The sequence below is a fragment of the Paramisgurnus dabryanus genome, chromosome 12, assembly GCF_030506205.2.
Source record: "Paramisgurnus dabryanus chromosome 12, PD_genome_1.1, whole genome shotgun sequence".
In the NCBI taxonomy this organism is placed as follows: Eukaryota; Metazoa; Chordata; class Actinopteri; order Cypriniformes; family Cobitidae; genus Paramisgurnus; species Paramisgurnus dabryanus.
In genome coordinates, this window is record NC_133348.1 from 12,437,158 (window position 1) to 12,450,946 (window position 13,789).

Genomic DNA, 13,789 nt, shown 5'->3' on the forward strand with positions numbered 1-13,789 from the left:
TCGACGTAAATATATATCCCTGGTTTGAAATATATTGATGCAATGGTATACACAATGAAGAAACATATATCAACAATCAATATTTTTATTGCAATTATAGTAAAAAAAATACTTCCATCTTTATCATTAAAATAATTTGAATATCAACATTGCAAAATCACATGCTAACTGCATGTTAAATATGCATTTTTAAATTAAGATTGAAGAGGTTGGTTTTGACATGGTGTTTGATTTTTGTTGAGAATCTAAGACGTCAATATTGTTATCTATGTGATCTTTATGTCTAATACAATCATATCAGTTGAACTAGTAATGATAACTTAATAAATGATGTCATACAGCAGCTCCTGTAGTTTTCTTTGTGTGCCTCTAGGAAACACAAACCCTCAGCAAGACATGAGGACTGCAGATATAATATAGACACATTTGTTATAAAAATCATTTTAGGGTGACTCGATCAGAAGTGGATGGCACCAAAAACAGTGCAGGTGTTGTAGTATGATCACTTCAACCACGTTCAGAGGCGATAGGACATTAGCTGAATCCTAATACTGGGTGTAAACAGGGCTGTAGAGGAACGTGTGCCTGTCATCCCATTCTTTTCATCACAGTCTGGCATCTAAACTGATCTGAGGGCTCAATACATCATCTGAGATGAGAACAATGTATAAAACAATTAGATGTATAAAACATGAAATAATACCCTAGGAGATTATATTTAATTCTGTTACCAATACAAGATAATATTTCTAACACACTGCTTAATGTAATTTGTTCAGTAATAAAACAATATATTTACTTAGTAAGGTCCATATTCTCCTCACTGCTGCTGTATTCACTGTGAACTCATTCTGGTCTTCACTGAGAGAGACAGAAAGGTGCATTACTTACATAAAACACATTAACACATTAAACAAGTAGCACAGTAGCAAAAATTAGAATATATTTTAAACAAAATATGTTGGCCTATTTTGATATTTTAAAATGTATGGCTATTCCCATGCAAAAAAATATGTCCATAGGTTCAGGAAAGTTTTTCTAGTTCGTCATCTTTATAAAGAAACATATATATATATAAACGGTTTCATCGGACGCACATGCACTGACGCGATACACGTCTGGATCTGAACTTTGCTTCCGGTTTAGTTTTTTTAATGGTCTGACTAGTTGCTGAACTGATCTCTTGAACAAATGCCTCGTCGAAAATAACAATTGTTTTGGTTTCCTAGGTAATCTACGTGTTGTTTTTTTGTTTGTTATATAAATAAACTACGTTTAAAGAACTTTGTTGTTATTTATTCTTAGCGGAGTTTACCAGAAGCTACGTGCGGACCACGACAGCCGCTTGTTAATGTGTTTATGTTGTTACTGCTGAAACCGTCTATATAGCAAAATTGTTTCGCGACATGTATTTTATTAAATGAAAGTAAAAACGATCAAATTCAATGATTAAAAGGACGTGAAAGGAACTAAATTTTAAAGCCTCGATGTAGCCTACAATAAGGGACATGCGACATTTAAGAGTGATGGGTATTTCAAAAATGTATATAAATTATTCCCATGCATTGATTTTAATGTTAAACATCTGGAAATCCAAATGAATCAGTATGGAACAATTTCAAGATCATTTCTGATTTATAAACCGCATTTTAAAAAATATCCCTGATAATACGGTACCAAACAACCACATACGGTAAAAATTAATTTCTCTGGCCAAAAATCTGTTTAAAATATATGCTAAATACATTTTGCAGAATGTAAAGCCTAATTAAATATATTATGGAATTATATTATGTTTTAACCTTCAACATATATTTCAAAATGTATTTCAAGGGCAAGCAAATACATTTCTAATTTTACAATCCATGTGCAAGGAATTCTTGGCTCAAACATATGTTAAATATATGCTAAAGTTAATTTTATAAGTATATTTTGAAGCTGAAATAATATTTAATTATTACCTATTCAAACCTGTTATTTTTAAAAGTTTTTTTAACTGTTTTGTAAATGGAAAGTTTTTCTTTTAATGTGACATAAATATATATCCCTGGTTTGAAATATATATTGATGACTAATTATATATTTTAAATGCTTCAAAATATATTTATTTTCAAATCTAAATCCTAAATTCTAAATATACAAAAAAATGCATTGGTGAAAAATATTTTAAAATAGCACAAATATTTTTTGGCCATTTTATGTATATTTAAAAATATATTTTTGGCCAAAGAAATTTATTATTTTCTGTATGGGACACTTTTTACAGAAAATATATTGATTTTGGCCTGTAACATTTTGTGAACCATGACAATGAGTACCAAATAAGTATTTAAAGGGATAGTTCACTTTAAAATGAAAATTCTGTCATCATTTACTTACTATCATTTTACAATTTCTTTGCGTATGCTCCTTTTCTCTGAATCACACGTACGATCATTTCAGAAATGGTCTTAGATGAAATGTAGGCTAGTTCCTGCATTGCACTTTTATAAATGAGGCACCAGGAATAGCAGTCAGGAAATAGAAATCTAAAACAGGGATTTTTCAGCGTGAATGTGCTTTGGTCGTTACCTGAAGCTAGTTATTTTATAAGTTTTAAATATTGATATTTTTCTTACAAAATCGATTCCCTTTAGAAGGCCTTTACATGTGAGAGCTGCTTACACTTTGGTTTTGGTCACCGCATCCATCCTGAGCAAAGCTGAGAGAACGTTTTTCTGCACATCAGATGATAAACATTCATGAGACTGAACTTCACCTGAGAGAAAGATTGCAGAAAAGACTGACCAGTTCTTATATTTATGGCCAAGCAATAATCTCTTAGATAATCATTAAGGTTATTTCACAGATATGATTCTCTGATGACCCTCACCTGATATCAGGAGCTTTGTGATAAAACTGCGCACACTAGGTAAGAAGTTTTTCTCCCTGAACGACTGTAAGCTTTCATCGCACAGGTACCTGAACACCACCTGATCACACAAATGAATTGATCAGATTTCCAAGTATTAGTCTTAGCTTATGTACGAGATGTAGATCTGAGAAAGGTCTAGTTTAATTTATTTACAAATGCATTTTATGTGCAGATGTTGTCAATCTGAGAATAACATCACCTGGTAACTTTCTATGAAAGGCTGCAGCATTGCTCTGAGGAAGAGGATAGTTTCCTGGCCTTCATCTGTCACGTACACCTCTTCATCAGCGCGGCCAATGACACCAGCCAGCTGTAATAAAGAACAGCCCTCCTCGAAATCCTAAAAGAGAAACGGATGTTTAGATCGCTGCTTGGGTTTTTAAGCAGCTTTCATTCAACAGTCTGGCTCACCTGAATGGTTTGACCAGGAACGAAGACGAACTCATTGGAAAAGAGCTCCAACAGAAAGATAAAATGATGAAAGATATTTTCTGTAATAGAAAGTGCAAGTATAAATATCTTAGCTAATCTCATTAAGGTTTAAGTTAAATACAGGTTATCATTAAAAACAAAACATTTAGTAAACCTGTCCTATTTCCAGCCGTTGTCATAGCAATGGCCACCATAGCAGGTCTTGTGAATACGTGTACAGCTTGATTCCTGTAGGAGGCGCACATGAGCACAGCAGCAGCACGTCTAAGCACACCATCCTCTTGACTGACAGGTTTTGGACCCGCCTCCTCCACTAAAGAGACACGCCCACTCTTACAGTGAGCTACTGAGTAGTGCAGGGTCAGGCTTGATGACATCACCTCAGAATCTGAAACATGCTCTTTAAAACAGACAGACAAATATCTGCTTTTAAACACAGATATAAAGTATTATAATACTGCAAAACATTATAATAATAATAATAAGAAAATGTGAATTGACCCTGCAATGCAATAACTGCCTAAAACAGCATACACACCAAACATGAAGCATTGCATTCCTCGCTGTAGATTTAACTTTGTGTCATGCACATTTTTTCGCTTAACTTGCACGAAGACAGATTTTACGCAAATAGTACAGTTTTTCACGGCAATTACGCTCCCCGATTTGCATCATTCGCCCCGCACAAGTTTGCATCTATTCCCGTTTTTGCATTAACTTTGCATGTAATCTACTCCGACAAATGGTTGAATTCGCGTTTGGTGTGTACGCCCCAAAGTAAAGACGCTTATAAATGTTAACTCGCGCAGGGCGATGCTAATGGCACGAGCTGGGCGGCACGATTGCAAAAATGCGCTATTTAACTCAAACATGTATTCGCGCAAGTTGAAAATATTCAACACAACAAAATATTTGCATGATATGAAGTCAAATCCCGTGAGTAATGTAAACATGGGAATGCGATGCTTCGAGTTTGGTGTGTACGCAGCATAAGGAAGATATTTGCTAGCTAGATGGATGCTTCCTGGATCAATTTGAAAACTTGTGACTTATTTCATCTGTGTAAAAATATTTACTTCTGTTTTTGGAAATTTAAAAAATGCTTAAACACACACTTACTAGTTTTACACAGCTTATTAATACAGAAATTGACAAATATAAGAATTCCAATTTTAATGTAAGAATTAAAATTCCATGTTTGTCCCAAATTTATGTCTATGTTCTAGCTATGGTAACAGCCCTGAATGTGGGTTTTGTTGTATTTAGGCATGCATTTAGTCAAACGCTTTCACATGCTTGTCTCAAGTCCCAGAGACAAGAATTCAATAACCTTCACGGCGCCTACAAAACTAAACTAGTTAGAGACCCTTGCAAAGACAAATGCACTTGCAATTAAAGTGTATGTGGCAGGGCATTCCAATGAAGTTTAAGTCGACATGAAACGGAAGTAGTGATTGACTTCGAAATGGCTTTTGAAATTAGAAAAAAGGTAGGACTGGACTTGAATTTGTCCATCGAGAACTGATTTTATTGTTGCAAATGTCTAACTCAAATGGGTAGCTGGAAAATGAACATATTTTCAAAAAAAGTGCAATGTCCCTTTAAAGCTCTTTATGAATTCTTAAATAAAAAATCCCTCTACAGAAGCTAAGGGGCGTCTACACCGGCGGCCGGCGTATGTTTTCAACTTTTTCTGCGTTTTTTTGTTCCGCGCTGAGGAGTTGAAAAATGTTCGTCAATGTCACTCTCACAAGTGGCGGAGGGGCGGGACAAATATCAAAACAACCAATCGGCGCATCATTCACGACTGATCCACAAAGCAGACGAATCATAGCAACCAATGCCCTTAGCTCAAAAATGCTGGCAAGCGCCCACATTGAGCGTCCGATTGTCATTTCAGCCGCGTTTTAACGCTTTGGTGTACACGCCCCCTAATGGGGTTTTTAACTCTTTCACCGCCATTGACGAGATATCTCGTCAATTAAGAGAAAACGCTTTCCCGCCAATGACGAGATTATACGTCTTTCCGCCATTTTTTAAACCCGGAAGTATTGCCCTATGGCAAGCGCCTGCATGTCCGTGTCTGTTTTACAGATCGCTCTGAATGGGATCTTTATGAAAAGTCCGTCACAAAAATGGAATTATCTCTGTTTTTTGCTCAAAATATGGTGTTTTTGCAGAAACCTACCCATATTCAAAAGCTGATTACAAAAGAACTACTGAAGGTAGGCTGAAACGTTTTTTTTGTTTGAAAGCAGAGGGTCTGTTCTTTCATTTGGTATATTGTATGTTTATATATTTAAAGAAGAACACTTTCTGGAAGGCATTAAACTTTGGTGAAAATCATGAAAAACACTGGCGCTGGCTGGCAACTTTTTTTTTAAATGCTGGCAGTGAAAGAGTTAATATAGTAATATAATGCAATACACTGCAAAAATGATTTTCAAGAAAAACAATTCTTAGTATTTTTGTCTTGTTTTCGGTTAAAATATAAGTATAGTTTTTAGACAAAAAATATCAAATTTAAGTGATTTTGTGCATAAAAATCTGCCAATAGGGTAAGAAAATTTTTCTTGAATTTTTCTTGAATTTTGTGTTTAAGAATTTAGTTTGTTTTATGCACAAAATCACTTAAATTTTATATTTTTGGTCTAAAAACTAGACTTATTTTCTTGGGTTGTTTTGCTTATCAAGAAAAAGCAAGAATTTTAGATATTTTTACCGAAAACAAAAATATAAAAATACTAAGGATTTTTTTTCTTTAAAATCATGTTTTGCAGTGTACCGTTTTAATTCATAGATTCATTCAAGCTCATACTTGGCCAGTTGAGATGAGCTCCAAACTTCTCAGCCAGTTTCCTTAACCAAAGTGTTGTGTGGGTCAGCAGGTCCAGATCAATGCCCTCCTGCGGGTTCTGAAGAAGAACCACAGCCATCAGGTTCCACGGGCTCAGTACCACATTTCTCTCCTGCAGACGAACCATCATGTGGGCTACACCAGACACAAACTCTTGTGTCGTTTTATTCGGTGTAATGGGCAAATCTCTGTTCATGAAAGAAACGTTTCATAATATAAACTGTGCCAGTGTTTGTATAATTACATTCTGAACAGCCAGCCAGGCTCTATTCAATTCACATTTATATGCATTAAAGTATACATTCAAGATTTAATCAGTATATTGCATGCATTAATGCAGGATGTTGCGCTACAGTTCAATAACTTTCATTTTGAAAGAACAAACTTTAAAGCTCCAACTATTTCACATTTCCAGTTAAGTCCTCTACCTTGGTATTAGATTGTACTGCATGCGGTTTATTTTGCCTTTCGCCAGATCTCTTACAGACACAGGGTTGCCAAAGCACACATGCATGCAGCCATAATCTTCCTTCAGCACAGTCCTAGCCTTTAGCAAACCCTGCAGATTCACAAAAAGCAAGATTTTGTGTCACTCTGCTGTAATAATAATTAAAAATTTTATGTGAAACACTTTGGCTGTCTCTCATCAAGAGGTTGGTTCTGTACCCCTGTTGTCTCTTTGGGTTTAGGGACACCCAGCAGTTCGTGGACAAGGAGAGACTCCTCCAGCACACGGTCGTAACTGATGCTTATAGGGACCAGACTGATTTCAAACACTTCTCCTTTAAAAAACGGCTCTAACACCATGTGCATCATTCCTGTGAAGAGCCAATAAGAACTGGGTAACGCAATCAAATAAAAAATTCAATTCAGATTCAATTCTTCCTTAAAATGAACAGTATATTTATATATCATTTTGTTTAGGTTAAAGACAGCTCTGGCTTACCTAGTTTTGGAGTAACTGATTTCAATGTTCTACTACGTAATCCTTCGATATAAAACTCCACCGGAGCAAATCCTGTCTGCAAAAAAATCTGTATGAATATTAAACAAATAAAAGCAAGCTAAATACATTTTGATAATAAAATGTGCTGTAATTTCCCACCCGAACAATAGTTCTGACATACTCAGACAGCACCGCCCAATACAGCTTGTCTGAGCCAATGGCACGGCGAATAAAAAACGCTCCCGCTCGCCGAAAGATCTCACCAAGCAGCTTCATCCCCATCAGAGCTATAAGAAAAAAATCACACATTTGGAAAAAGCTCTACTGTAGGTCTGGTAGTCTGTACTCTCAGAAAATCCATTGCATGGTTGTAAGTTTTATTATGAAACATTTCTTGATTATATAATGTTTAAAAATATTCTCATGAACATGCTTTAAATTGCTTATTCAGGCACCCAAAAAACCCCTCTTGTTCCTGGCTCCACCCACGTGTGATGTCATGGCGCATTATGGCTCGTGCAAGCTTATCTCAAGCTTATCTCAATACCAAGAGGAGGTGATCTTCATCTGATGTGAGTGTACATCATCAAAATGTGTCAAATGTATTTTACATTCACAGACAATATGACCCTGCAGTTTCAACAAAAAAGTGCAGATACTTGCGAATGCCTGCCGCAATGACAGGAACAGAAAGGTCGTAGGTGAACATGATGTAAGAGATAACAAGGAAGTCCATGTAGCTCCTGTGATTGGGCAACAGGATAACGGGATACTCTTGAATGACCTGCTGGAGCTGGAGGAGTGGGGAGGGGTTAGTTTACCCAAAAATGAAAATGGGTTAACTTTATTGATCATTATACCACGGGTCTGTTGAATGCTGTATTCTGATTGGCTGAGAAATGTTCCGTGGGTATGCATTCATTTCTGATAATTGCACACCTAACTTGTCTTGAAAATAGGTACCAGAGCAATGTTTGTGGTAACCGTGGTATAAAGAGGAATAATTGACTCCGGTAATTGAATTATTTCACAATATGTACAATTTTTTCCAAAAACCACTTGCACAGTGTGATGTATTTCATACAGTTGTGTACTTGCATTATCCCATAAGTTTCCAAGGATTAATAAATCCCTGTTTTAAATAACGTCTAGAGGTAGAGGTCTTCATGGGGTCCACTAAGATCTGAAAAACCCAAAGTCAGACCTGAAACCCGAGTGCCTTAAACACGGGTCGGGTATAATATTAGCAGCATCGGGTCATAAAAAATGAATGTATTTTTGCCGAACGGACCTGAGAGACCCCAAACTATCTTGCGGTAGTCCCCCTCCTTTGTTTGAAAAGAGCGCTTGCGACATTGTGTGACTGGCGGGAGGTTAATTTTCGTTGAGCCAGATCTGTCAATCAATTTTTACCTTGGTCTCATCGTCATATAACAAATGAAAATAAATGAAGCAGCGGGCCAATTTTGATGCAAGGCCACCGGGTTTCTTTTTGTCTGACTGGTGCGTGCGAGTCTGCAGACTGCACACAAGTTGGTGCCATTTACATTCGGGTCCAGTTGTGTCAGGTTGGACTTAGGTCTAATTTTCTTCGGTTTGTCTCGGGTCGGGTCTTTCTTTCTTTAAAAAATATGTATGTAGTCAAGTTCGTGTAAAAAGTGATTTAGGTCATTTAGGGTTGGGTACATTGTTTTGGACCAGGGAAGACCTTTAGTCCCTTTTAAATGTTGCCCTTTTATGGCGCTTTTCCATTGCATAGTACCCCACGGTTTAGTTTAGTTTGGGTCGGGTCAGCTTACTTTTGGGAGCTTTTCCATTGGGTGCAGTAGGTAGTACCCGATACTTTTTTTCGTACCACCTCGGTTGGGGTTCCAAGCGACCCGGGCTGATACCAAACGTGACGCGAAAACACTGTAGGTCACTGATTGGTCTGAGAGAAGCGTCATCGCTGTAATGTAAATATTAGCTTTAGCTTACTGCTAGCTTGCGCTGTCTCAAGCAAACATGTTGTTATCTGTGTTCTGCTATGAGTTTCCAAACACCCTTTTAGCGATGAAAAACATCCACAGGTTGAGAATCCGGGACACCATAACAGTTTTTTCCAGACTTGCAGTTTGTGGCGGCACATTCGCGACGTGCACGTCCGCATTATGCTTAAATGCAACTTGAATGAGGCTCAGCGGAGCGCCGTCGACTGACGCCACGGGTCGGGTGTTTGAACAGAAACTGTCATGTGAGACAGAGGTAGTTATAAACGCGATGTGCAAACATCTATTTGTGGTGGCCAATTTTAATTTTGTGGCAGACTGAGAAATAAATGAATGTATGGGAATGTACAACAACGCTCTCACGTGTATGATGTCACAGCAGTAGGCAGCGTAAATATAACGCCACGCCTATAATCCCTCCCACTCCGAAGTGATACTAAACTCGATGGAAAAGCTAACCACGCCAAAGTGAGGTGAGCTGACCCGACCCAAACTAAACTAAACTGTGGGGTACTATGCAATGGAAAAGCGCCAATAATGACCTAATATCCACGCTTTAGTGTGCAAACTATAGCAGAACAAATGCGGAAGTGGTGGTTATACAGCATCTAACACGCAGCTGTTGTGCCTTGCGGCTAATTCATTACGATGGCATAAAATAATGTGACCAAATGCACAAGTAATAAAAAATGTTTTACCTCATCCATATACATGATTAGCAAATCTCTGAATGGTGAAAACATTGTCCCATCGTACCACTCTCCTTCATAACATCATAAAGCTTTGCCTTTGTTATTGTTTGAAAGGGCGACCTCTAGTGGTGAAATCCTACATATTGTGCCTTTAAATGATCAGCCATTCAGATGTTCATAGCAGAAAAATGTATATTTATATGCTTGCTTTAGAATTTCCCCACCATAGGTTTGGCGTGAAGGTGAACTTAAAAATGTATTTTAAAAAACAAAAGTTAGAAAGAAGATACAAAATATTTCAACACTAACCCGTGTCAGACCTTCCTCGTTCACATGTATAGATCGAAACACCCTCTTAAACACTTTGTTCATTATGAAGCCCAGCAGACGAATGGAACTCATTTGCAGGTTCTGTGCCATCTTATCCAGTATCACAGACGCCTCTTCTAGAAGCACATCATGCGGTTCATTGCTCTCAACCGAGATCTGTATGTGAGCAAGAAAGAGTGAACAAACCTAATATATTGTATTAGTATGAGTTCATCTAAAATTTTATTGCTCAGAGGATGCTCTTTCATAGCTCAGGAGATTTAATAGAGTTACGTGGGAGAAATAGAACTAGACAAAAATTTGATCATTGCTGAAATTAGGTGTGCAGAGCTTTAAAGGTCCAATGTGTAGGTTTTAGCAGCATCTAGTGGTGTGATTGCGTATTGCAACTAACGGCTCAGTCGAAACGCTACGGTAGCCACCACATGACAAACATGTCATCATTTGAGACAACTTAGTGACAAAACATGCTCTATAAAGCAGTTTGTCATTTTAGGGCTATTATTGTAGAAACATGGCGACGCAAAATGGCGACTTTCATGGAAGGGGACCCGCTGTGTATGTAGATGAAAAACGTCTCATTCTAAGGTAATAAAAACAATATATTATGTAAGGTCTTATACACCACTGATAATATAGTTGTGTATATTATATAGCATTTCTGTCAAGAGATCCTGCTAAAAGTTACACATTGCACCTTTAAAATAATGTGGAATGCATTGCTTAAAATTATATGGGACATTTTTGAGTTTGTATTAATAAAGCATATGACTGCACACTTTGAAATCATAGATGAGCACTGTGTGAGACTGGTAAGATAGAAATTAATAAAGAGATTTGATTTTTATGTATTCACTCTCTCACCTCCTGTATGATGTAATTCAGGTACTGTGATTCTAAAACCATCCTTTTGAGAGCGCTGGCTGAAGTTGGTGTGGCCAAACGGTATGGTTGGGGGTTAAAGGTTCGAAGGGCGTAGCTTATATCACTACCCCGCCTCCTCTCCTCCAGAATATCAAAGTAGCTTTCAGCTTCTGTCCCCACTGCATCAGCAGCATCCTTACACAAAACATATTTCCTCATAAATCAATGACATGTGTAGTATTTACTAGAGTAATAAATTGTAGTATACTGTAATACATTAAAGTAGGCTAATTGTATAGTACTTTAGTATGTTGTACTGTACCATATTAAATTAATAAACTTAATGTCTACAATACCTTAGTTTCTAGTAATAGTTTAGGCCTACTACATTTTATATTAATATATTTTCTATATTTTCATATTACGATTGTGTGTATTAATGTGGGTATTTTAAACTCTTCTGCTTGCTTGTACATGCTTTATCAATAGGTAAACTGTTTAAAGATCCCCTAAAAACTGTTTTAGTTCATTAAGCCACGTTAAGCATTTTAAAATGTCCCGCAAGACGTGACATATGCATGAATCACAGACGTCCATCTGACGCATATTTATGACAGTTAAATAAACATAATTTTTATTTATGGAAGCCCATTACCGCCACAATAAGAAATTTTCATGAATAACAAAAGGAAACCAAGGCACTCTTCTTAATTATAAAACTGCTTTAATAAAGGTCATAATGGAACTTAAAAATACCACCAACATGTTTCGGCCTACATCTAGGCCTGATCCGAAACATGCTGGTGGTATTTTTAAGTTCCATTATGAACTATCACCTTTATTAAAGCGGTTTTATAATTAAGAAGAGTGCCTTGGTTTCCTTTTGTTATTTTTGATATTTTGCTTATTTGCCAAAGAGCACCTTCGATTTATATATATTTTTTGACATTCTGTATACTGTTTTGAACGCCGTAGCCCTCCAGCCTCTTCTTTGTGGGGGATTGTTTTTGAAGAAATTTTAATTCTCTGGAAAATCATAATTATGAGATTAAAGTCAAAGTCTTATGAGATAAAAAGCAAACTTTAAAGCCGAAATTATGAGATGAAAAGTCGAAATTATAAGACAAAAAGTCATAATTTTAAGATAAAACGTTGAAATTATGAGATAAAAGGCATAATAAACTTTTAAAGTTATAAGTTTTATATAAAAAGTCAAAATGATGTGATGAAATTACGAAATTATGAGATAAAAAGTCAAAACTATAAGATAAAAATGATTATTTATGACAGTTAAATAACCAACAGTTAAAACATAATTTTTATTTATTAAATCCCATTGCTGACACATAAAAAAATTATGCCCTGGAAAATCATAATTATGAGATAATAAGTCAAAGTGTTTTAAGATACAAAGCTAACTTTTAAAGTCATAATTTTTTTAAAAGTTGAAATTATGAGATAAAAAGGCAAACTTTTAAAGTCATAATTGTGATATAAAAAGTCAAAATTATGAGACGAAAAGTCAAAATTATGAGATAAAAAGTCAAAATCATGAGATGGAAAGTCGAAATTATGAGATGAAATTAAAGTCGAAATTATGAGATGAAAAGTAGAAATTATGAGATAAAAGTTATATTTTGAAATATCAACCTTATTATTTTGTCTTTTAAAGTCATAATTTTGACTTATATCTCATAATTATGATTTACCAGAGCATGATTTTTGTTCTTATGTGGCGGAAATTGGCTTCCATATTTATTTCACATAATACATAGATTTTAAATAAAAACACTGCACAGAAATGCAAACCTTGACGTAAAACCTAAATGCAAACCTTTTCTTTTGGGTTTCAGTGTTGTTCAATGTTTTTTAAATAATAAAACAAAAATATTTGCAGTGTTTATATCTGAAAAAAGACAAACGTTACGTTACAATTCTAAAGTTGTCTACACTGCATATGCGCGTTGTAAACAAGTTTTGTGCGACGCAAAAACATAACAGTACGCGTCTGAGGCAAATCAACACAGAGAGTTCATACCGCTCGCTCCATGTCCGATACAGGTGTTCTCCTCCTTCTATTCTGATGTCTGATCACTTCTGAACTGACGTCTCATTATCCAACTGAACCTCGAACCGACACACATTCAATCGGCCGCGCACGAGCCAATGAGCGCGCGCACCGCAGGAACTCCTCCCGTCTCGCGACCTGTTACCCCCTACAATCTCCAAAGATTGTCTGTCAAAGTTTATTACAGCTTTGATAAAAACAAATTACCTGTAGATATAAAGCGGTTACACTTTACAGGTTACATTTGTTAACATTAACGAACCATTTTCGTTACCACCCTACTAAAAAACAATAGACACCTTCACCGAAATTCTATTGGTTTTATTGGGAATTTTATTGGTTCTAATGGAATATGGCCCAAAACACAATACAGTGTGTAGTGGTTTCAATGGTAAAAGCTAATGGTTCCTATTGGTATTTTAATGGAAACCATTAGAATTTTCTGTAATGGTTTTATTGTTTTTTCAGCAGCGCATAAACTAACAGTTAACATGTATGCATCTTTTAGCAATCTAAGTTAATGTTAATTTCAACATTTAATATTTTTTACAACATATACTGTACTTTAAGAAACAAAAGTTTACTACCTTAACTACAGTAGTTGCTCAATGAACTAACACTAATGAACAGAACAAAGATTTAACAAAGATTCATGTTCATTGTGATTTATGCTATTGCATTGGCTATTTTTAATGAAT

At 36.0% G+C, this 13,789-nt stretch overlaps 1 protein-coding gene across 1 annotated transcript; it reads right to left on the bottom strand.

The window, feature by feature from the left end:
• Positions 1-71: 71 nt before the first annotated feature.
• Positions 72-13,130, bottom strand: gnpat2 (glyceronephosphate O-acyltransferase 2). Its single transcript, XM_065256397.2, has 16 exons — positions 13,062-13,130; positions 11,024-11,218; positions 10,139-10,315; positions 7,813-7,942; positions 7,309-7,436; positions 7,150-7,225; positions 6,870-7,021; positions 6,632-6,762; positions 6,165-6,391; positions 3,501-3,746; positions 3,326-3,405; positions 3,114-3,254; positions 2,873-2,972; positions 2,665-2,758; positions 800-861; positions 72-649 (listed from the first exon to the last, which is right to left on the bottom strand). Exons 1-16 carry the CDS (start codon positions 13,071-13,073, stop codon positions 606-608), a joined length of 1,995 nt encoding a protein of 664 aa, XP_065112469.1. The 5' UTR covers positions 13,074-13,130; the 3' UTR covers positions 72-605.
• Between the last annotated feature and the right edge of the window lie 659 nt (positions 13,131-13,789).